This window comes from Oncorhynchus mykiss, chromosome 4, assembly GCF_057628025.1.
Source record: "Oncorhynchus mykiss isolate SJ-2025 chromosome 4, ASM5762802v1, whole genome shotgun sequence".
In the NCBI taxonomy this organism is placed as follows: Eukaryota; Metazoa; Chordata; class Actinopteri; order Salmoniformes; family Salmonidae; genus Oncorhynchus; species Oncorhynchus mykiss.
Window position 1 is genome coordinate 31,160,680 of NC_143025.1, and position 25,815 is coordinate 31,186,494.

At 41.9% G+C, this 25,815-nt stretch overlaps 1 protein-coding gene across 2 annotated transcripts in view; it reads right to left on the minus strand.

Moving 5' to 3' along the window:
- LOC110521692 (carboxyl-terminal PDZ ligand of neuronal nitric oxide synthase protein) overlaps positions 1-25,815 on the minus strand; it is a 235,352-nt gene that overhangs the window by 40,693 nt on the left and 168,844 nt on the right. For both annotated transcript variants that reach the window (XM_090231870.1, XM_021599469.3), the window contains exon 7: positions 18,952-19,136. In XM_090231870.1, coding sequence (XP_090087996.1) covers positions 18,952-19,136 — 185 coding nt within the window. The remainder of the gene's footprint in view (positions 1-18,951; positions 19,137-25,815) is intronic.

The window sequence follows — 25,815 nt, forward strand, 5'->3', positions numbered from 1 at the left end:
TTGAGAGATGTGGTCACCAGTCGAGTGTGTGTAGCTAGCTACCTGGTATAAATATTAACATCAATATTCGGTCTGGTTGGCTGATACACAGCAGAGAGAGGCAGAAAGACTGAGAGGTAAATCACAAATCAGTAAAATAAATCAAGCTAGCTAACTAGCAGATTTACATCAGCTGATAGCCCACCCTCTTTTCCCGATGTAAATCGTGTCTTTAAGAGGCACTGTAGTAGCTTGCTTACAATTTGTGATGATGATAACCTATGCAGCCGATAGTAGATCTGCACTATTGTCTAGGATTGACGTGTCCAACCGGTAATACACTCCTGTCCCCCATGGACCGGTTCGTCCATAAAGCATCCTCCATCCTCCACATCATCCTAAACTAGCTTTAAAGGCGGGCATTTGAAACACAATTTGGGGAGTTTCTGACAATTTAGGATGTTGTACACTGTGTTACAGTTGTGTGTGTGTGTGTGTGTGTGTGTGTGCACTCCATCAAAACAACCCTACCCAGACACACACCTGTATCCCAGCTGAAAATAATTTCAGTTTCAATCCTGTTCGTCCCTGGCTAAACAAAACTAATGAGTGTGACCTTATAGCATCAATACTGCCTTTATACTGTGACAGGAGAGATGGTCTCTCACAAGTGAATCTGTAGGAGAGCGGATACACCTGGATCATACAGAACACACACACACTTAAACAGTCACTGCCATTAGAGAACTCTCCTAAAATCCTTAGCCTGTTGAGTGTAAGGAGCAGTATTTTGATGTTTGGATGAAAAATGTGCCCAAATTAAACTGCCTATTTCTCAGGCCCAGAAGCTAGAATGTGCCTATAATTGTCAGAACAGCATACAAAACACTCTAAAGTTTCCAAAACTGTCTAAATATTGTCTGTGAGTATAACATAACTGATATTGCAGGCGAAAACCTGAGGAAAATCCAACTAGGAAGTGCCTCTTATTTTGAAAGCTCCCTGTTCCATTGCATGCCTTCCCTCCATTTAAAGGGATATCAACCAGACATGGTCGGAACAGTCTTTAGACATAGTTTCAGGCTTTTATTCTGAAAAATTAGCGAGAAAGATCACATTGCGTCAGTGGATGGCTGGGTGCCAGCAGCGTTTTGCATACGCCAACAGAGTGGAGCAGACATTTTCTCTCTCACTCCTATTGAAAAAGCTAAGGTCCGGTTGAAATATTATCGATTATATGTTGTAAAAACAACCTGGATATAAAAATAATCTTTATGGAACAAAAGGAACATTTATTGTGTAACTGGGAGTCTCGTGAGTGCAAACATCCGAAGATCATCAAAGGTAAGCGATTCATTGTATTGCTTTTCTGACTTTCATGAACAATCGACTTTGCTGCTAGCTGCTTGTAATGTTTTGTCTGCTGAGAGAGATGTCCTTACATAAACGCTTGGCATGCTTTCACTGAAAATATTTTTTGAAATCTGATACGCCAGGTGGATTAACAACAAGCTAAACTGTGTTTTGCTATATTGCACTTGTGATTTCATGAAAATTAAATATTTTTTGTAATTTACTTTGAATTTGGTGCTCAGCAATTCAGCGGATGTTGACGAAAATGATCCCGCTAACGGGACAACAGGTGTAGACTAACAGTGAAATTCTTACTCACAGGCCCTTCCCAACAAAATAATAACACAAGGAATAAAAACATGGGGTACCAGTACCGAGTCGATGGGCAGGAGTACGAGGTACAGTGGTTCTTTAAAAGTTGCATCATACTGCAGCACACCTTCCGGGCTGCCGCAGAATTCTATGGCACGTTATTTAATTGTCAGACATTGTTACCATTAATGCTAGTTAGTGCTAGTTTGACCGCCAGAGGGAATCACCAGAGGGCCTTTGATAGCGTTCATTATTGGCTGTATTAGAGGATTGAAAACCTTTTTTGTCAGAACATAGCATATGGGATTGATTTTAAGAAATGTAGCTTAATTCATTTGATTAATATTATGGTGTTTCTATTCCAAGAAAAACTAAAAACTAAACCCTCAGGGTTTCTGTTAGGATGGAACGGAAAACATGGCACTGTACAACGTGACAGTCAGGAGTAGGCTACAGTACTAAGAGCATAACATTTCCACATCCAAATTGTAGTCTAACCAATACCCAAATGACGATTCAGTGAAAATAAAAAATCGAATTGATTTATCAAGACCAGTCCCCATGCTTGTCTCAGAGCAGTGCGAAACAGTTGACCACAGCAGGAAGGCTGTTGCTTCAAATCCTATTGCTTCTAACTTCAATATGCCTTTTAAATAAATAGACCTACACCGCTTTTAACAGCACATTACTCAACACTGGTGAGACTCATGTCGCCTAAGGTAGGCCTACAGTATATTTAATTTTTTTTTTTTTTCAATGATGTGACTCTCCGCCAATAATTATATTTAGAGGATTGGAGGATTCTAAATTAATATCTAGGGGTCATTTTTCGTTAGGGCAAATCTGGTCTGTAAGAATATCTAAGGGGCTTTTATATAATTCTAAATTAATAAACAGGGTTAATAATAATAATAATAATAATAATAATAATAATACTTTTCCACCCTTTCCACTTGTTAAAGGTTCCAAATGCAAAAGTTTTTTGATCAATTAGTATCTTTGGGTTTAACCACAATATTTGTTGTATTATTTGTTCTGTCTTTTCTGGTGGATTAAACTGAAATTGCAACCAACTTTCTAGGGCTTGTTTAAATAATAATATTTTGGAGAGGATTTAGTTTTCAAATAACCTAAAGTGAGTGATAAAAACGAGGTGAATTGTATTTAATGCCAGTTTGTTATTTAGAATGATTGATTTATGTCTTTAGAGGGAGAGAGGCACTAAAAGTTTAATTGAGAAAACAACACCGCCTCCTCTACCAATGTAAAAATGAAAGAATCTAATTACAAATTTTTGTACAAATTTTATTATACTCCTTTGAGACTCCATAGAATGAAAACAGATATGTCTCCTAACTGTAAAAGATGTACCTCTGAAAGTGGAACCTACATGCATGTACTTTGGAGCTGTAGAGAGATTGCCAGATTCTGGCCATCTATACATACTGCTGCACAGAAAATACTAGAGGACCTGAGCCCTAGGACCATGCCCCAGGACTACCTGACATGATGACTCCTTGCTGTCCCCAGTCCACCTGGCCGTGCTGCTGCTCCAGTTTCAACTGTTCTGCCTTATTATTATTCGACCATGCTGGTCACTTATGAACATTTGAACATCTTGGCCATGTTCTGTTATAATCACCACCCGGCACAGCCAGAAGAGGACTGGCCATCCCACATATGCTCTCTCTAATTCTCTCTTTCTTTCTCTCTCTCGGAGGACCTGAGCCCTAGGACCATGCCCCAGGAATACCTGACATGATGACTCCTTGCTGTCCCCAGTCCACCTGACCGTGCTGCTTCTCCAGTTTCAACTGTTCTGCCTTATTATTATTCGACCATGCTGGTCATTTATGAACATTTTAACATCTTGGCCATGTTCTGTTACAATCTCCACCCGGCACAGCCAGAAGAGGACTGGCCACCCCACGTAGCCTGGTTCCTCTCTAGGTTTCTTCCTAGGTTTTGGCCTTTCTAGGGAGTTTTTCCTAGCCACCGTGCTTCTACACCTGCATTGCTTGCTGTTTGGGGTTTTAGGCTGGGTTTCTGTACAGCACTTTGAGATATCAGCTGATGTACGAAGGGCTATATAAATACATTTGATTTGATTTGATTTGAGAGAAACCAAAAGCCTACCGTCACCCCATGATCTTCCCGGTCGCAACCAGCACAGGTTTTGAACCAGCATCTGTAGTAACACAGTGTGCACTGCAATGCAGTGTCTTAGACCGCTGCGCCACTCAGGCGCTGCATAACATGACCGGTCGGGAGTAGGCTACAGTACTACGGTAAGAGCAAAATAATCCTTTAAATAAACTTTTCCACACCCTAATTGTAGTCTAAGTTTCTCTTAGAGTAAAAACCTTATTGTAACAACAGTTTTAGTAAGTAATACTGACGAATTGTAACAAAAATATATGTGTATTTTTCGCCCATTCATTTTCAGTTATCGAGACACAGTAGATCCTTGGGACCCAAAAGCATAATCAGTGCTCTAACTACCCGTTGTGCTGGTCTGTAGCAATGACGTAGTGACACAGGGTATGGTACTAAACCACAAATGACCTCTAAGTCCCGCAACATAATCGCAAAACGTTTAGTTGAGCAACCAGTGTAATTGAAGTAGATACAGTGGGTCCTCATTTAAAAGTTGCATCATACAGCAGCACAGCTTGTGGGATGCTGCGGTATGGTATGTTGTGGAATGCATTACGTCATAGGTTTTTAATGAAGCTAGTTTTGCCAAACTGTTTATTTTTTTTACAGATGGTCTTTCAACATATTCCCTAGAACAACCACAACTCCATGCCCACCGATGACAATCAGCAATTACCCATTTGGGGAAAGTCTCCTTTCTATTTTATTCTGTTATATTCCATCATATTCATATTGTGAGGGGCTGGGGAATATAATTGTGTGATATTTGCTAAATGAACATGTTAACTTTATTGACATGGGGCAGCCATAGCCTCAACAACTAGGCATATAGAACAGATAAATACATCTTAAAACACGCTATTCTTTCAAATAAATTGTGCCATGTTTTTTATGACCTCCTTCAACAAAATATGAATGGATTTCTTTGTGATTGTGCATCTTAAATAGATTTATTAGACTGGTGTCTATTGATAGGATTCTCGTTAAGTTCCACCAATTCAACTGTTAATATGCATATGGTGCAGCAGACCTTAATTGTGCTTTGAGGATGAAATGCTCAGAAAGATTTAGTATTTTATGATATTTATCTCAATGTACAGTAGGCCTACTGCTAGAGAGTAAGTACACCTTTTTAGGAAAATTCAGGGACAGGTGGGTTCAAGGATTTTTATGAAATTAAGATATTTAAATGACATGGAGCAGTAGGCCTAAGAGTCCTGTTTCCTGTAGCTGTCTTAACATAACTTACTTATTGGCCTATCTCAATATACAGTATATCAATCAATCATTCAATTGTGGAACGACATTTATTGGATATTTCAAACTTTTTTAACAAATCAAAAACTGAAAAATTGGACGTGCAAAATTATTCAGCCCCTTTACTTTCAGTGCAGCAAACTCTCTCCAGAAGTTCAGTGAGGATCTCTGAATGATCCAATGTTGACATAAATGACTAATGATGATAAATACAATCCACCTGTGTGTAATCAAGTCTCCGTATAAATGCACCTGCACTGTGATAGTCTCAGAGGTCCGTTAAAAGCGCAGAGAGCATCATGAAGAACAAGGAACACACCAGGCAGGTCCGAGATACTGTTGTGAAGAAGTTTAAAGCCGGATTTGGATACAAAAAGATTTCCCAAGCTTTAAACATCCCAAGGAGCACTGTGCAAGCGATAATATTGAAATGGAAGGAGTATCAGACCACTGCAAATCTACCAAGACCTGGCCGTCCCTCTAAACTTTCAGCTCATACAAGGAGAAGACTGATCAGGGATGCAGCCAAGAGGCCCATGATCACTCTGGATGAACTGCAGAGATCTACAGCTGAGGTGGGAGACTCTGTCCATAGGACAACAATCAGTCGTATATTGCACAAATCTGGCCTTTATGGAAGAGTGACAAGAAGAAAGCCATTTCTTAAAGATATCCATAAAAAGTGTCGTTTAAAGTTTGCCACACGCCACCTGGGAGACACACCAAACATGTGGAAGAAGGTGCTCTGGTCAGATGAAACCAAAATTGAACTTTTTGGCAACAATGCAAAACGTTATGTTTGGCGTAAAAGCAACACAGCTGAACACACCATCCCCACTGTCAAACATGGTGGTGGCAGCATCATGGTTTGGGCCTGCTTTTCTTCAGCAGGGACAGGGAAGATGGTTAAAATTGATGGGAAGATGGATGGAGCCAAATACAGGACCATTCTGGAAGAAAACCTGATGGAGTCTGCAAAAGACCTGAGACTGGGACGGAGATTTGTCTTCCAACAAGACAATGATCCAAAACATAAAGCAAAATCTACAATGGAATGGTTCAAAAATAAACATATCCAGGTGTTAGAATGGCCAAGTCAAAGTCCAGACCTGAATCCAATCGAGAATCTGTGGAAAGAACTGAAAACTGCTGTTCTCAAATGCTCTCCATCCAACCTCACTGAGCTCGAGCTGTTTTGCAAGGAGGAATGGGAAAAAATGTCAGTCTCTCGATGTGCAAAACTGATAGAGACATACCCCAAGCGACTTACAGCTGTAATCGCAGCAAAAGGTGGCGCTACAAAGTATTAACTTAAGGGGGCTGAATAATTTTGCACGCCCAATTTTTCAGTTTTTGAGAAAAACGAGAATGCATTTTACAGTAGCCATTGTAGGCCTCAGGGTTTCCATTAGGAAAATGTGGCGCTGTGCAACGTGACCGGTCGGGAGTAGGCCTAGGCTACTAAAGTAAGGGATAAAGTGACTAGTTAACAGGATAGATAATAAACAGTAGTGGCAGCATATGTGATGAGTCAGAAGAGTTAGTGCAAAAAGGGTCAATGTAGATAGTCCGGTTAGCTAGTTGGTTAAGTATTTAGCAGTCTTATGGCTTGGGGGTAGACGCTGTTCAGGGTCCTGCTGGGTTTAGACTTGGTGCAGTGCCCTGCAGTAGTAGAGAAAACACTCTATGACTTTGATGGCTAGAGTACCTTGGTGCCTCGGTGTCCATTTTTAAGGCCTTCTTCTGACACCGCTTGGTATAGAGTTCCTGGATGGCAGGATTTCGGACCCAGTGATGTACTGGGCCGTAAGCACTACCCTTTGTAGCGCCTTGCGGTCGGTTGCCAAGCAGTTGACATACAAAGTGGTGCTGCAGCAAGTCAACAAGCTCTCAATTGTGCATATTTAGAACGTTTTGGGGATCGGAGGGCCCATGCCAAATCTTTTCAGCCTCCTGAGGGTGAAGAGGCGTTGTCATGCCTTTTCATAACTGTTTGTGTGTGTGGACAATGTTAATCATTTAGTGATGTGTGCACCGAGGCACTTGAAGCTCTCGACCCGCTCTACTACAACCCCGTCGATGTGAATGAGGGTGTGTTTTGCCCTCCAATTCTTGTCGTCCACGATCAGCTCCTTTGTCTTGCTGACATTAAGGCAAAGGTTGTTGTCCTGGCACCACACAATCCTGAAGTATCTTTAATGATTATGTGGTGTGTGGAGTGACATACAGCCAGTCGTGCTGTCGTATCTGTAAAGTACTGTAAAATATATTTTTTAAATCTGTATTCTTTGGCTATTCTGTCCTCATGAATAAAGAAAGCACTGTGTGTCTGCCTGTGACATTAATATTGATGACTGTCTGATATTACTGGCCTGCTCAACACAGCACAACTCATGTATTATTAATGCAAAGGGGTCCATTCCCTTAGAGTTATTTGTGCCTGTGGCCATGTTAAAATATGGTATCTGACACAGTGAGAAGGACACAGTGTTGTTGAAATGAGCAGAACACTGAACAAAAATATAAACGCAACATGCAATAATTTCCATGATTTTACTGAGTTACAGTTCATAAGGAAATCAGTCAGTTAAACTCTATTAATTAGGCCCTAATCTATGGATTTCACATGACTGGGAATATAGATTTGCATCTGTTGGTCACAGATACCTTAAACAAGGTAGGGGTGTGGATCTGAAAACCAGTCAGTATCTGGTGTGACCACCATTTGTCTAATGCAGAGTCACACATCTCCTTCGCATAGAGTTGACCAGGCTATTGATTGTGGCCTGTGGATTGTTGTCCCACTCCTCTTCAATGGCTGTGCGATGTTGCTGGATATTGGCGGGAACTGGAACAAGCTGTTGTACACGTCGATCCAGAGCATCCAAAACATGCGCAATGGGTGACATGTCTGGTGAATATGCAGGCCATGGAAGAAATGGGACATTTTCAGCTTCCAGGAATTGTGTACAGTTCCTTGTGAAATGGGGCTGTTTATCATTATGCTGAAACATGAGGTAATGAATGGCATGACAATGGGCCTCAGGATCTCATCACCATATCTCTGTGCATTTAAATTGCCATCAATAAAATGCAATTGTGTTTGATGTCCGTATCTTATGCCTGCCTATGCCATAACCCCACCGCCCCAATGGTGCACTCTGTTCACAACATTGCCCACACAATGGGCATCTACCCGGTACAGTTGAAACCAGGATTCATCCTTGAAGAGAGCACTTCTCCAGCGTGCCAGTGGCCATCGAAGGTGAGCTTGTGCCTACTGAAGTCAGTTATGATGCCGAACTGCAGTCAGGTCAAGACCCTGGTGAGGATGACGAGCATGCAGATGAGCTTCTCTGAGACGGTTTCTGACAGTTTATGCAGAAATTCTTCAGCTGTGCAAACCCACAGATTCATCAGCTGTTAGGATGGCTCCTCAGACCATCCCGCAGGTGAAGAAGCCGGATGTGGAGGTCCTGGGCTGACATGGTTACACGTGGTCTGTGGTTGTGAGGCCGGTTGGACATACTGCCAAATATTCTAAAACGAGGCTTATGGTAGATAAATTAACATTAAATTCTCTGGCAAAAGCTCTGGTGGACATTCCTGCAGTCAGCATGCCAATTGCATGCGCTCTCAAAACTTGAGACATCTGTGGCTTTGTGTTATGTGACAAAACTGCACATTTTAGAGTGGCCTTTTATTATCCCCAGCACAATGTGCACCTCTGTAATGATCATGCTGCTTCTTGATATGCCAAATCTGATTATCTTGGCAAAGGAGAAATGCTTACTAACAGGGACGTAAAAAATGTGTTGACAAAATTTGAGAGAAATTTTGTGCATATGGAACATTTCTGGAATCTTTTATTTCAGCTCATTGAAACATGGGACGAACACTTTACATGCGTTTATAATTTTGTTCAGTATAATTCCATGCAGCGCTACAGGGAGAGTTTCTCCCGGACTCAACACTATCTCCTAGGACAGTGGTTCCCAAACTGTGGGGCGGCCCCAGAGGGGTCATCGGAGGGGAGGGCTTTAAACGTATTCTTGAAAGTCATAATAGTAGAGTGCACAAGGTGAAATTTCTAAATTGGGTATTGCATCATCCGTTTGTCCCCGGTGTTCGCAAGAGCGATTTATAACTTGTCAGAAATGTCCAGATCAACTAGCCCATGTCAGCTAAGGTTTTTTTATGACGTTTCTTAAGCCCATAGATATTGTTGTCATTTTTTTGTCACTCAAATATGAATATACGTGTGCGTGGGATGTTCCCCAATGCTGGAAGGGGGGCCCCGAATGAAAAAGTTTGGGAACCCTGTCCTAGGAGACAGAACTGTCCCATTTAGTGTTGGACTGACCATTCTGCTTTAATTATCTTGGCCAAACTAAGTTGAGGGGTCTTTTTCTAATATGTGTGGGCCAATCATCTTCCTTAGACTGGAGATGTGGTTACAAGTCGAGGAAGAGCCGATCCAATCAGTGAAGACATCATTCATGACAGATTTTTACGACAGGGTTACAGAAACAGAAGGAAAGGCCACAACAGCATGCTAGCACTGCAGCACCTTCAAACTATTTCTATATCTCTAATGTTTCTGTCACGACTTCCACCGAAGTCAGTCCCTCTCCTTGTTCGGGAGGCGTTCGGCGGTCGACGTCACCGGCCTTCTAGCCATTGCCGATCCACTTTTCAATTTCCATTTTTTGTCTTTGTCTTTACACACCTGTTTTCAATTCCCCAATTACATGTTCATTATTTAACCCTCTGTTTCCCCATGTATGTTTGTGAGTAATTGTTTGTTGTATTGTGGTCCGTATTGTGGGCTTGGTAATTCTCTTGTATTTTGATGACTTTGAGTAAAGTTACTTTTATTTACTCATCTCTGCTGTTCTGCGCCTGACTCCTCTGCACCAGCTACACACAGACCCTTACAGTTTCAGTGTTGTTAATGGATGTCAGGCTGAGTGGTTGTTTCACACTGAACACCCCATCTTCCTGATTCCTCAGCTATGAGGTGAAAACAATAATAGGCTTCGGAAAATTGAGAGAGACAGATAGAAAGAGAGACAGAGAGAGAGAGACCCCCCAGTATCTGAGTGAGCAGCAGCACCCCAGTTTCCGGCAGTAGAACATTTTGGAGCCCATTTGTTGGACAGTACGCTCCATTAAAACACACCTGCAGGCATCTGAACAAGAAACAAGAGGCAACGAGTTGAGTAGAAACAGACTGCACATCTCGAAACTGTTTGTTTTACAACCCACATCTAGATCACAGCAGAGTTCAAAGTTCAGGGACAGCACTAGTAGCATCTACATGTAACAACCCAACAAAACCCACTCCAATACAAAAAGAGTGCAAAGCACAGTCTTGTCTGTAAACTCAATATCTGGTAAATAAGTGTCACTAGAAAACTAAAGAAGAAGATGAACAGCCACATTGATTGGTGTAAAAATGACTTTTTCCCCTTTTAATTTTCTCACCTCTTAATTCAGGTGAATTAAGTTTCCATTTCATCTTCTTACCCCAGGGGACAGAGAATCTAAGGACTGTGTCTTTAATCCACAACACTAGTCTTGGCGTCTTGCAAGTTGTTCACATGATGTCATTGGATTGATTTGTGGCTGTGACGAAGAAGTGGTTGGAAGTAAAAGGCATTGTCAAATTAATGAGACCTGACAGGAGAAAATAGACCTTAAGGTCTTTGGCTCCTTTCCTTTCATGAGCTTTCAGAAAACCCACAGTGGATAAGTTATACACCCCCACACATACGTACACGCACAAACGCACACACAAACACACTGACTCAAGGGGGTGATCGAGGCCTTTCTTAACCCTCTGTTGTTGTAGTGATTTCACGCCATGTTGGTTCCAATCAGATCCATATAGAACACTCCGTCGCCATAACTCTCTGTCTTTAATAGGATTTAAGGATACACTTCACCTCACAGACCTCTATTTACCCCCTCTATAATAATACATGCTTCTGCAACTAAGAGGTTCAGTAGAAATTTCTACCTGCAGCTTGAAGCAAGAATGCTGCATAAGCACATTTTAGGCCTATTTTTATTGTTGTTTGTGTTAACTAAGTGAAAACTATTGTCATTTACATTATGACATTTCAAATGAATGTTTATGTTACATGTTGTGAAACAGCTGTTGCAAGGATTTGACGAAGAGTTAATGTGAATGTTTTGGTAATGTTGTCGATGTCACGAACGCAAACTAATCATTAAACAGGGAAATGTTGCCTGCACACAACAGCTGGCCGGATCTAGTGAATTTTTGTTCCTTCAGTACTACTAATATTTGATTGAGGTAGAAATGTTAAATGTTTGATTTGCAGGTAGAAATGTTCCATGTATAATCTTTAAATGCTTCCAGTGTTTCAGTCTTTTAACAGCAGATTATTTTCACACATGGCTTTGTTTGGTGGCACCATTACTGAGCCTCAAAACATGGTAACCTTTTAAAATGAAAAGGGAGCGAAATAAAGTATTGGGCATCTCTGAAGAATATATTATTTTGTGTTTTTTTGCGTTGTTTGTAACTTATTTTGTACATAATATTTCTGCCACTGTCTCTTATGACCAAAAAGATTCTCTGGATATCAGAACAGCGATTACTCACATCGAACTGGACAAAGATTTTTTCTTTAATGATCAGATGCAAAGGATTTACTGCTGCTACCGGACCAGGCCCAAATCCTTGTCATTCAAATAAAATGAAATACACATGTTTAGCAGATGTTATTGCGGGTGTAGCAAAATGCTTGTGTTTCTAGCTCCAACAGTGCAGTAATATTTAACAATTCACAACAATACACACAATACACACAACCTAAAAGTAAAATAATGGAATTAAGGATTATATAAATATTAGGATGAGCAATGACTGAGTGGTATAGAATAGACTACAATATATACATATGAGATGAGTAAAACAAAAATATAAAAACATTATTAAAGTGACTAGTGTTCCATTGTTAAAGTGGCCAGTGATTTCAAGTCTATGTATATCGGGCAGCAGTCTCTAATGTGCAGGGTTATGTAAACGGGTGGAAGTCGCCTAGTGTTAGCTATTTAACAGTCTGATGGCTTTGATATAGAAGCTGTGTTTCAGTCTCTTGGTCCCAGTTTTGATGCACCTGTACTGACCTCGCCTTCTGGATGATAGCAGGTGAACAGGCAGTGGCTCAGATGGTTGTTGTCCTTGATGATCTTTTGGGCCTTCCTGTGACGTTGGGGTCCTGGAGAGCAGGTAGTTTGCCCCCGGTGATGTGTTGGGGAGACCGCACCACCCTCTGGAGAGCCCTGCGGTTGTGGGCGGTGTAGTTGCTGTAGCAGGCGTGATACAGCCCGACAGGGTGCTTTCAACTGTGCATCTGTAAAAGTTTGTGAGGGTTCTAGGTGCCAAGCCTTCTTCACTACAATGGACCATTTCAGATCATCAGTGATGTGTACGCCAAGGAACTTGAAGCTTTCCACCTTCTCCAATGCGGTCCCATCGATGTGGATAGGGGGTGCTCCATCTGCTGTTTCCTGAAGCCCACGCTCAGCTCCATTGTTTTATCAACATTGAGTGAGAGGTTATTTTCCTGGCACCACAGTCCCAGGGCCCTCACCTCCTTTATGTAAGCTGTCTCGTCATTGTTGGTAATCAGGCCTACTACTGTTGTGTCATCTGCAAACTTGATGATTGAGTTGGAGGTGTGTGTGGCCACACAGTCATGGGTGAACAGGGAGTACAGGAGGTGGCTGAGCACACACCCTTGTGGGGACCCTGTGCTGAGGATCAGCGAAGTGGAGGTGTTGTTTCCTACCTTCACCACCTGGAGGCGGGCCGTCAGGAATTCCAGAAAAAAACGAAATACTGCAAACTTGCTTAGGGCCTATCTGTCTGCGTCATCTTCCTGAGGAGACGCCAATACAGGGGACGCAGATCCGGGTGCCTTGTGAGAATTTGTCTGCGAATGTGTTACCCCTCTCTACCATCCTTCCTATTGGCCAACGTGCAATCATTGGAGAATAAACTGAATAAGCTCCGTTTGAGCTCCGTTCGAGACTATCCTACGAACGGGACATTAAAAACTGTAATATCTTATGTTTCACAAAGTCGTGGCTGAAAAAAGACATTTATAATATACAGTGTATCGGCAAGACAGAACAGCTATCTCCGGTAAGACGATGGGTCGTGGTCTGTGTCTATTTGTCAATAACAGCTGGTGTGCTAAATCTAAGTGTCAAGGTTTTTCTCGCCTGAGGTAGAGTACCTCATGATAAGCTGTAGACCATACTATTTACCAAGATAGTTATAATCTATATTTTTTGTAGCTGTCTATTTACCACAACAAACTGATGCTGGCACTAAGACCGCACTCAACGAGCTGTATAAGGCCATAAGCAAACAAGAAAATGCTTATCAAGAGGCAGCACTCCTAGTGGCCGGGGACTTTAAAGCAGTAAAACTTTAATCTGTTTTACCTCATTTCTACCAGCATGTAGCATGCAACCAGAGGGGAAAAAACTCTAGACCACCTTTACTCCACACACAGAGATGCATACAAAGCTCTCCCTCGCCCCCCATTTGGCAAGTCCTGTTTACAAGCAAAAACTAAAGCAGAAAGTTATTTATTTATTTCACCTTTATTTCACCAGGTAGGCAAGTTGAGAACAAGTTCTCATTTACAATTGCGACCTATAGCGCCAATACAGGACTAAGATTGAATCCTACTACACCGGCTCTGACGCACGTCGGATGTGGCAGGGCTTGCAAACTATTATGAACTACAAAGGGAAGCCCGTCCGTGAGCTGCCCAGTGATATGAGCCTACCACCTGAGCTAAATTACTTCTATGTGCGCTTCGAGGCAAGCAACACTGAAGCATGCATGAGAGCACCAACTGTTCTGGATGACTGTGTGATCACGCACTCTGTTGCCGATGTGAGTAAGACCTTTAAACAGGTCATCATTCACAAGGCTGCAGGGCCAGATGGATTACCAGGACATGTACACAGAGCAGGCGCTGACCAACTGGCAAGTGTCTTCACTGACATTTTCAACCTGTTCCTGAGAGAGTCTGTAATACCTACATGTTTCAAGCAGACCACCAAGAACACCAAGGTACCCTGCCTAAATGGCTACCAATCCGTAACACTCATGTCTGTTGCCATGGAGTGCTTTGAAAGGCTGGCCATGACACACATCAACACCTTCATCCCAGAAAACCCTAGACCAAGTCCAATTTGCATACTGCCCCAACAGATCCACAGATGACTCAATCTCTATTGCACTCCACACTGCGATTTTCACCTGGACAAAAATAACATCTACGTGAGAATGTTGTTCTTTGACTACAGCTCAGAGTTCAACACCATAGTGCCCTCAAAGCCCATCACCAAGCAAGTACCCTGGGACTAAACACCTCCCTCTGCAACTGGATCCTTGACATCCTGATGGACCGCCTCCAGGGGGAAACGGTAGGCAACAACACATCTGCCACACTTATCCTCAACATGGCCATAAGGGGTGCATGCTTAGTCTCCTCCTGTACTCCCTGTTCAACCACGACTGCTTGGCCAAGCACGATTCCAACACCATCACTAAGTTTGGCAACAACACAACAGTGGCAGGCCTGATCACAGACAACGATGAGACAACCTATAGTGAGAAGGTCAGAGACCTCTCCCTCCACCTGATCAACTCAAAGGAGATGATTGTGGACTACAGGAAAAGGAGGACCGAGCAGGCCCCCATTCTCATCGACGGGGCTGTAGTGGAGCAGGTTGAGAGCTTCACGTTCCTTGTTGACCCCATCACCAACAAACTATCATGGCCCAAACACATCAAGACACTCGTGAAGAGGGCACGACAATGCCTCAGGAGACTAAAAATATGTGGCGTGGGTCCTCCGTTCCTCAAAAAGTTATACTGCTGCACCATTGAGAGTATCCTTATGGGTTGTATTCCCGCCTAGTATGGTAACTACTCGGCAACAGTTAATCAAATGGCTACCCGGACAATTTGCATTGATCCCCCCTTTTTTTACGCTGCTGCTACTCACTGTTTATTAGCTATGCATATCTACTTTATGTACACCCTACCTACATGTACATATTACCTCAATTACCTTGACTAACCTGTACTCCCGCACATTAACTCAGTACCGGTACCCCATGTATATAGCCTCGGTATTATTATTTTATTGTGTTACTTATGTCCACACTTTGGGTTTTGGTAGAAAAGTCAAGAAATGCTTATGTTAGCATTTTTGGACTAAAAACATTATTTTCTACATCAGACTATTACAACAGGAATAAAATGTTCAATATGTTTTCTAAAGCATCCTTTTGTGTGCCTATTATTTAACCATAGATTAGTATTAAAAAATATATATAAATAAAAATGAATAATAATAATAATCTATATATATTTATTATTATTTTATTACCCCGTTTTCTCCCCAATTTCGTGGTATCCAACTGGTAGCTACAGTCTTGTCTCATCGCTGCAACTCCCGTGAGGACTCGGGACAGGCGGAACACAACCCAACCAAGTCGCAGTACTTCTTGACACAATGCCCACTTAACCCGGAAGCCAGCCGCACCAATGTGTCAGAGGAAACACCATGCACCTGGCGACCGTGGCAGCATGCACTGCGTGCGCCTGGCCCACCACAGGAGTCGCTAGTGCGCGATGAGACAAGGACATCCCTGCTGGCCAAACTCTCCCCTATCCCAGACAACGCTGGGCAAATTGTGCACCCGGTCGCGGCCGGCTGCGACAGAGCCTGGACTCTAACCCAGAATCTAGTGGCACACGGTAATTGGCCTTAGACCAGTGCGCCACTCGGGAGGCCCAACCATTGATATGTTCTAGGGTAGGGCCTGTCATTACATTTTGTCAGCCAGTGATTGTCTTGCAAATAACTGCTTGTCTCATGGTAATTGACCATTAATTAACATTAACACGTTTAGCATCTCGTGGATTTCACACACAGCCTACACAATGTTGATGCAGAACATCTACATTCTAATAAATAAATGTAATATAGCCCACACCATCACAATAGATCCACCATTTTTTTATGCAAGTCTAAAAAACATGATATGAAGAAAATCTAGCCTATTTCAGAAGAATGTCCATATGGCATATTCCCAGATGATCTTATGTACGGCTCTGATCTGGCTATGCCATATGGCTGTGGGCTACACTAATTAATTTAGCAGATTTGCTAAGAATTCTGTGGCATTATTTTCTATTATTTTATAACATGAAGAATACAATTGAACCTAGCTGAATAAAATAAAAAGGATATTTCCTTCAAACGATTTCCGAGGGAGTGCACACATGCAGCTATTCTGTGTTATCAAAGAAACAGGTCCTCCTATATGCGTAACTTTATTTGTGATACAAACGTTAGGCTATATGTTTTGATTTTTAATACATTCTAAGGCTACATTATGCGACAGTAATGATGATTTGAAAAACGTTGCATGAAAGGCATGGGCTCTGCTCTGTTTTTTGCGCAGGCTGCACACACGTCATCAGTTTCTCATTCCTCATTCACAATTTGACAAGCACTTGATCATTTTCTCACTCATCACACTATTCGTAATTTAATCTGGTCTTTACATATAGCCTATGGGTGGAATTAGTTTTGATTTAGAATAGCCCACAAAAAAAACGTAATCCGTAGCCTGCACTCGAATAGCAAATGGAGGTTACGTGGTTACGTTTTTAATATGCAAGCATAGGCAGTCCGTCCATAAGGCTATGGGAAGCTTTTCCTAAAGGAAATATAATTAAATTGTTAAAATGATATAGCCTAATTAGCCTACTCCTGTCTATACATAAATAAATACAATAATTCAAGCATAGGCTACTAAAGCATGATTTGGCCACAGAGGATCATTAGCGGTTTAAAAAAAAAAAGTTGTGGATTGTTTTAAATCAGCGTTTTCCAAACTCGGTCCTCGGGACCCCAAGGGGTGCTCATTTTAGATTTTACCCTTACACTACACAGCTGATTCAAATGATCAAAGCTTGATGATTAGTTGGATCAGCTGTGTAGTACTAGGGCAAAAACCAAAACATGCAAACCATTGGTAAAGCAAATTGTTAGTGCTGTAAAGAGAGGACAATGAAAAGACTAATCTGTCTTTTAGTTTTACAAATTCTAAATGTAACTGAGCAAACAACAGTATAGCACTAAAATAGGACGTTTTTCCTGTGGTTCATTTTCATAACAGCCAGGTAGGCTATACTCCTGTTGTAAAGTGGAGCAATGTGATTAATATTAGGAAAGTTGAGAAATAAATATAGTAGGCCTAGCCTATAGAAAGCTGATGGGATCATCATCTTTTTAATAGAGGCCATGAAAACTCTGTTTTCTCACGTAATTGCATAGCTTATAGACATTTTGCACAACATTTTGCACAACATGAGCTCATTGATTTTCTAATGGATTTGCGTTGATGTCAGAGCGATTAGAGGGACAATCGCTAATTACCAGGCCAAAAATGTGTCACATAAATATGTATATGTGACTAATAAAATGTGATTTGATAAGTACCAGGCCATTAGTGATTGGCAGTTAGCAAGTTTGGTAGGCTACTATTGACCATCAGCAGCATCAGTGCGTAGTTTTGGAGAAGTCTAGTTACCATGACTAAATGGTCACATGGAATTTGACTGCGGCCATGACTCGTGACCGCCGGTGTGGTGGTAATATGGTCACCCTAACAGCTATATTCTAGGGGCTATTTCGAGACCTTAAGGAGGATCAGGTACTGCTGGAATGTTTACCAATGGCATGCCCATCTTTTTGTGAGAAATTACACTGGTCACTCAAAACAGTAAAAAAAGTAAATAGCCAACACTTTAGATGAGGCCATACAAAAATGACAAAAAAAATACCCAATGGATTATACGGACCTATATTAAACATCTCATGAATCATTATTAAATACTTTAAAAGTTGTTTAGAAATGTGTGAATAACTAGGTTACTAATATTTACAAATGTGGGCGTAATAATGAATAAATTATGAAAAAATGACTTACTAATCCATTATAAATGCTTCATTATGAGGAGTTATTATGAAGCGCTACCTAAACTTCTGATAAGGCAGAAAACAGCGTGGCTAATTAGGTTAACTAACTAAGTGTTACCTAAGGGTAAAAACATTTTAACTTCATGCTAAATACATACTAAATATTCTGGTAAAAACAGACAGAAAAAGACAGCTCACAATATATCACTCTCCAGTCCAGTCAGAGGGATAAAGCTATAGATAGAGCCGCAAACGAGTCATGCCACCCCATTTAGTGGTCTCTAGATAGAACACACAATCATGCCTTCACACTGCCCAAGCAGTCTTGGTAACAATATTTTATTGTCTTCGATCCAAGAATAGCAATATCACCCGATATTACGCAATCTGTCGTAACATCAGACAATGCAGTGTGTGTGTGTGTGTGTGTGTGTGTGTGTGTGTGTGTGTTTTCTCCCTGTCTCACAAAGCAGTATGTATCACCCTACATAACAACCTATACATAGGCCACACATTATTGTTTTCCGCTACCTCAAGCCATTATTACACAGGCCACGAGATATTGCATTTCCCTGGTCGAAGCAATCTATAGATGGACCAATGGTATTGTGTTACCTGGACTAAGCAATCTATACAGTAGATAGATGAATGGTATTGTATTTCAGTGGTACAAGCAATAATGACCATCCATTACTGTGTTCTCTCATTCCAGGACTTAGTAAGTATATGCATGTAAATATACTTTTAGCCTTCTTGGGCTGCAACCCTGTCCCCTTTCTTCCCACCAAACATACCCGAACCACACCCCCAAAACACATACATACAGCCATCATACCTTCTTGTCGAGGTTGTTGAGGTGTGTGTGGTCAGTCTTGGCAGTAGCGTACACTCCATCCAGGTCAGTGACCCCGCGGTTATACTCCTCGACCGTACTGTCCGGTAATGGTAAGGGAGCCTCCTCAGCATCAATGTCTGTTTCCACAGCAACCACCGACTTCTCCGCTCCTGTTAACTCACGGGCTGTAAGAACAAACACATTATTAAAGAAATGCCTCATCACCACGCCATGTTGAATAGTTGCCATAGAAGGAGGGTCAATGGAATAATAGACTTTGTTGTTGGAAAGAAAGTTTCTACACCAAAAGATGAGGGAGGACAAAAGAAGAGTGGCAGGATGAGATGCGCTTCATTATGGTGTTCTCCTGTGGCTCTCCTGTTCTTCCAGCTCACAATTAACTCTCCAGATAATCCCACTGGCAGAGCTCAGAGACTGGTGTGGTTTATACCAGTGGAACAGACAGAGAACAGGGGATCAGCTCACATGTGTGTTTGTGTGTGTCAGTGTTAATTCCGCCAACAAAAAACGAGACCATAACGGAATAAATAGACCCAGACAAAACTATAACTAAACAAAAAAATATTTTTTATTTCAGTTGACTAAAATGAGATAACGATCTCTGTGACTAAATCCTGACTACCAAGTGGACTGGACAATAGTTTTTGGGAGAGATTGAAAGCTTTTTAGTGATGAGCACAATTAACATTAGCAGGACAGACGCGCAGCTTTACAAAATGAGCAGAATTGAGTTTAATAGTAAAACAACAGTCTATTTATGTTTTTCTCTCTCTTGAGTATAGAAAAGTAGGCTGTCATTTGAATTTGTAATCTCGTTCAACCCTCCCACTTTCCTCACTGCATTTCATAGCCAAGTTCTGTAGCCAAGGTAGCCAAGTCTTCCAATTTTCCTCAGAGAAAACAGCTTGATTCTAGCCCTTACCATTCAAAAGATATGACCCATAATACCAGCGCCACGTTCTACTGTGCATTGGAATGCCATATTTTATATTCAAATCAAATTGTATTGGTCACATACACGTGCTTAGCAGATGTTATTGCAGGTGTAGCAAAATGCTTGCGTTTCTAGCTCCGACAGTGCAGTAATATCTAACAAGTAATAAATTATCTAACAATTTCACAACATAAACCCAATACACAAATCTAAGTAAAGGAATGGAATTAAGAAAATATAAATATATGGACAAGCAATGTCAGAGCGGCATAGACTAAGATACAGTATAATATAATATAATAGAATAGAATACAGTATATACATATGGAGATGAGTAATGCAAAATATGTAAACATTATTAAAGTGACTAGTGTTCCATTTATTAAAGTGGCCAGTAATTTCAAGTCTATGTACATAGGCAGCAGTCTCTAATGTCCTAGTGTGCTAGAGGAGCTGTTTTTTAGTCTCCTGGTACCAGCTTTGATGCACCAGTACTGGCCTCGCCTTCTGGATGATAGTGGGGTGAACAGACATTGGGTGCTGTAGGTGTCCTGGAGGGCAGATAGTTTCCCCCCGGGGATGCGTTGGGCAAACCGCACCAACCTCTAGAGAGCCCTGCGGTTGTGGGTGGTGCAGTTGCCGTACCAGGCGGTGATACAGGCCGACAGGAGGCTCTCAATTGTGCATCTGTAAAAGTTTGTGAGGGTTTTAGGTGCCAAGCTAAATTTCTTAAGTCTCCTGAGGCTCTTGCGCCTTCTTCACTACACTGTCTGTGTGGCTGGACCATTTCAGTTTGTCAATGATGTGTACGCCGAGGAACTTGAAGCTTTCCACCATCTCCACTGCGGTCCCGCCGATGTGGATAGGGGGTTGCTCCATCTGCTGTTTCCTGAAGTCCACAATCATCTCCTTTGTTTTGTTGACATTGAGTGAGTGGTTATTTTCCTGGCACCACATTCCCAGAGCCCTCACCTCATCCCTGTAGGCGGTCTTGTCATTATTGGTAATCAAGCCTACTACTGTTGTGTCGTCTGCAAACTTGATGAGTTGGAGGCGTGCGTGGCCACACAGTCATGGGTGAACAGGGAGTAGAGGAGGGGGATGAGCATGCACCCTTGTGGGGCCCCAGTGTTGAGGATCATCGAAGTGGAGATGTAGTTTCCTACCCTCACCACCTGGGGGCGGCCCGTCAGGAAGTCCAGGATCCAGTTGCACAGGGCGGGGTTCAGACCCAGGGCCTCGAGCTTAATGATGAACTTGGAGGGTACTATGTTGCTGAATGCTGAGCTATATTCAATGAACAGCATTCTTACATAGGTATTCCTCTTGTCCAGATGGGATAGGGCAGTGTGCAGGGAGATGGCGATTGCATCGTTTGGGGATCTATTGGGGTGGTAAGCAGATTGAAGTGGGTCTAGGGTGACAGGTAAGGTAGAGGTGATATGATCCTTGACTATTCTCTCAAAGAACTTCATGATGACAGAAGTGAGTGCTATGGGGCGATAGTCATTTAGTTCAGTTACCTTTGCTTTATTGGGAACAGGAACAATGGCCATCTTGAAGCATGTGGGGACAGCAGACTGGGATAGGGAGAGATTGAATATGTCCGTAAACACATAGGCCAGCTGATCTGTGCATGCGTCTAGGGATGTCATCTTGGCCGGCAGCCTTTGCGAGGGTTAACACGCTTAAATGTATTTCTTATGGTGGCCACGGAGAAGGAGAGCACACAGTCCTTGGTAGCGGCCCATGTCGGTGCTGCTGTGTTATCTTCAGTGGGCGAAGCCTATAGGAAGGGAGGAGCAAAATGGAGTTGTGTTCAGATTTGCTGAGATGAGGGCAGGGGAGGGCCTTCTAGGCATCCCAGAAGTTGGAGTAGTAGTGGTTGAGTGTTTTAGCAGCATGAGTACTACAGTCAATGTGTTGATAGAACTTCGGCAGCCTTTTTATCAAATTTGTTTTGTTAAAATCCCCAGCTACAATGAACCCGGCCTCAGGATATGTGGTTTCCAGTGGTATCAGCTTGAGGGGGATATACACCTCTGTGACAATAACTGAAGAGAATTCTCATGGAAGATATAAGGTCAGCATTTGATTGTTAGGTATTCTAGGTCGGGTGAACAAAACGACTTGAGTTCTTGTATGTTTTCACAATCACACCATGAGTCGTTAATCATGAAACATACATCCCACCCTTCTTCTTCCCGGAGAGATATTTATTCCTGTCTGCATCATGAACTGAGAACCCAACTGGCTGGACGGACTCAGACAGTATATCCCAAAGGAGCCATGTTTCTGTGAAACAGAGTATGTTACAATCCCTGATGTCTCTCTGGAAAGAAATCCTCGCCCTAAGCTAGCCAACTTTATTATCCTGAGACTGAACATCAGCAAGTAATATACTCGGAAGCGGTGGGTGGTGTGCGCGCCTCCTAAGTCAGACTAGAAGACCCCTCCGAGTACCTCTCCTCCACCGGCGGTGTTTTGGGCCAGCCTCTGGAATCAGTTCAATTGCCCTGGGGGGTGCGAACAAAGGATTTGATTCGGGAAAGTCGTATTCCTGGTCATAATGCTGGTAGTGCTGGAACATTCAGATAGACATATGCTATATAGAACAAACATGCCTCTATGACATGTTGAATAAGGAATAATGTCAGTTCTATTCATGGAATTTCTATCAAATCAAATGTTATTTGTCACATGCTTCGTAAACAACAGGTGTAGACTAACAGTGTAAATGCTTACTTACGGGCCCTTCCCAACAATGCAGAGAGAAAAATAATAGAACAAATTATGATAATACGAGGAATTATATCTGCAACGTTCGAGAACGTTTTGCAATTGATCGTGGCCCTGGTAACATTACCAGTAGCCTATATGCAAACATTTGGGGACACAGAAAGAAAGGAAAAGGGATACCAAACAATTTATTGACTCAATTCCTCTTGCCTGTACTAGGGCTGTTGCGAAGACCACTGCCACACCAGAAGTCATGAGCTCTGACCGCAGTAAAATTCCATGTGACCGTTGAGTCACGGTAATCTCCTCTTACGCACTCTGGTCTTGCATTGGTAGTACCTGTCACTAATGGTCTGGTACTCTGGGCTCTATTGTACCTCTAACCACTCTGACATCAATGCAAATGCAATCTAAAATCACATCAAACACTTAGTTTTTAATTTACTGTTTTATATTAACGTTTATAGATACTGGCACTTTTTGTACATCGAGTCGATGTCCTTTTGAGAAAGTATACGTTTTAATCAGAAGATCAGGCTAGAAGACCAGATTGGCACTAAATCACTTTGTATATTTCAACAGGCACAGTCCCTCCAAAAGGGGGTTAAGGTCAGGGGTAAATGCCAAATAGATGGTGGAAATCTCATAATTACTCTATGCCCGTTACTGTCCAGAGATGTTTATCAGTGCCCCAGCCCGTGTTCTAGCGATAAATCCATTGGAGCAGCAGCATGATATAATAGAGAGGGTTAGAAGGGAAAGAGCAATGACCCTCTTTCAGGTATGCATAACGAATAGAGATCTTTCAGACCTTGATCATGACAACCAACCTAATCCTCCTGCTTCCATCTTCTGTCCGAGTGCAGTGGGGAGACCAGGAGAGGATCGCGAAGGAGGCCCCAGTCGAGACAGTCTGTTGTGCCAAATGAACATGGAAAGGCCCGGGGATAGGGGCAGGGGATTGGAAAGGCAAAACCCTAGTCTGATGCCAGCACGAACCCTGGGTGGAGCTTCCCGGCTGGGATTGGACTGCATGGAGTCAACACTCATCTCAAGTGAACAATTTCAGCTGACACTTCCAACAGATGAGGAGAGGACGAGAGGACTACACATCCCTCATCTCAACGTTAGAAGTCTTCTTCCCAAGATTGAGGAAATTCGCCTATTCTCCAGTAACTGTAAGATGGGAGTGCTTTGCTTTACCGAAACAAGGTTAGATGGTTCGATAAATAACGCTGAGATTGAAGTTGAAAATTGTGAAGAGACTGAAATCGCAAAGGCGGGGGAGTTTGTATTTATGTAAGATCAGATATTGGGTTCAACTTTAGATCGGATTTAAGCCATGATGAGTTTGAAGCTGTGTGGTTGGACATTTTATCACCAAAATGCAAACCCATTATAGACGGAAGCTGTTACAGACCAATACAAGTTTTATGAATTGTTGGAGAAGACTTGCTTCAACTGTACAGATTTAGGTAAATCAGAGGTTGTTGTTACTGGTGATTTTAATACAAATATGCTCTAACAGGGCCATGCTACTTTTAAAGCTCTTCAGAATTTTTGTAATCTGTTTTTCCTCATACCAGCTGATTTCTGGGGTTTACACTATGGGCTCAGTGATCATTACATAATTTAGGTCTATAAAGAATAATAGAGCAGATATTTTTGTTAATTGTTTGATCAAATTGGACTGGTCTGCTGTATTGAAATGCAATGAGGTGGAAAATGCCTGGGGCAATTTTAAATAATTGTTTTTAGATGCTGTAGATAAGCAGGTTCCAGATTTGTTGTTGTTGAATTAAGCAAAGAACAGATCCATGGATAAACTATAACATTATAAAGGTAATTAAGTGTAGAAATGAATACTTTCTGGAGTTTAGGAACTCCAAGGCAGGTTATATATTTATAGACTATAAGAAATTAAGAAATGAGGTCAACATGATGATACAGAAGGCCAAGAAAGATTATTTTAATGACAAATAGTTGAAAATAGGAACAATCCGAGTAAATTATGGAACTGTCTGAAGCTGTTAGGATACAGTAACAGATTAAAGACCAGAGCTCGAAGTCTTAGATTGGACAAGATTACATCAGACAAGATCATAGTTGTAGACAGTCTGAATAGCTTTTTTACAACTATAGCTAATACATTAGTTAGCAAGTTACCTTGTCAGTCACGTTGCTATGGGGAGAGTCATGTCCAGCAGTTTTACTCACAGCAGGGGATTCAAGTAGATGCTTTTTCGTTTGAAAAGGTGTCTGAGTCAACTGTGCTAAATAAACTGAAAGAACTTGCAATTGGCCTTAACAACATTCCTGACCGATTTACAAGGGATTCTGCGCAATTTATCACCCCCTGTGTAACTCACATTATAAACATGTCTATTGCACTGGGGTGTTTTCCCAGTGAACTAAAACTTTCAAGGGTCATTCCTTTATATAAAAATGGGAATAAGTTAGATCATGGAAACTATCGGTCTGTCTCAATCCTGTATGTTTTATCGAAGGTCACGGAAAAGATCATGTCCGAACAGATTGACAGTTATATTTCCTAACATGAGCGCCAATCTGTCTTTAGGAAATCCCATTCCACCGACACTTGCCTACAATATCTAACTGACCAAATAAGGAAGGAAGTAGACGTAGGGAAATTTTGTTAGATCTCCAAAAGGCGTGGATCATGAGATTCTGTTAAACAAACTAAGAGCCATGGGCTTTAACAACGTAGCAGTAAAATGGGTTAGCAGTTAATTGCAAGGAAGACCACAGATAGGGTCCCGTCCACATTTACTATCTAAACCCAAAATATTGAACTGCGGGGTACCCCAAGGGACTGTGCTGGTTCCACTTTTCTTTCTATTGTATATACATTATCTGAAATCTGCCTGTACATGTGAACTTTTCCTCTATGCAGATTATTATGCACTGTTGGTTTCCCACAAAGACAAAAATGTAGTTGAGAAAGCCCTCTGTGCTGAACTTCTGAATGCGAGTAAATGGCCATATGACAATAAGTTGTCTCTTCACCTTGAAAAACAGAGTCCGTCTTGATCGGGTCCAACGTGAAACTGAGGGATCGGTGTCCCTATACTGGGACGGTTGTTGCAAACATGCGCTAATGTGACTAGAATTACATTCTACGTAACATCCAACTTTCCAGGACATAGACA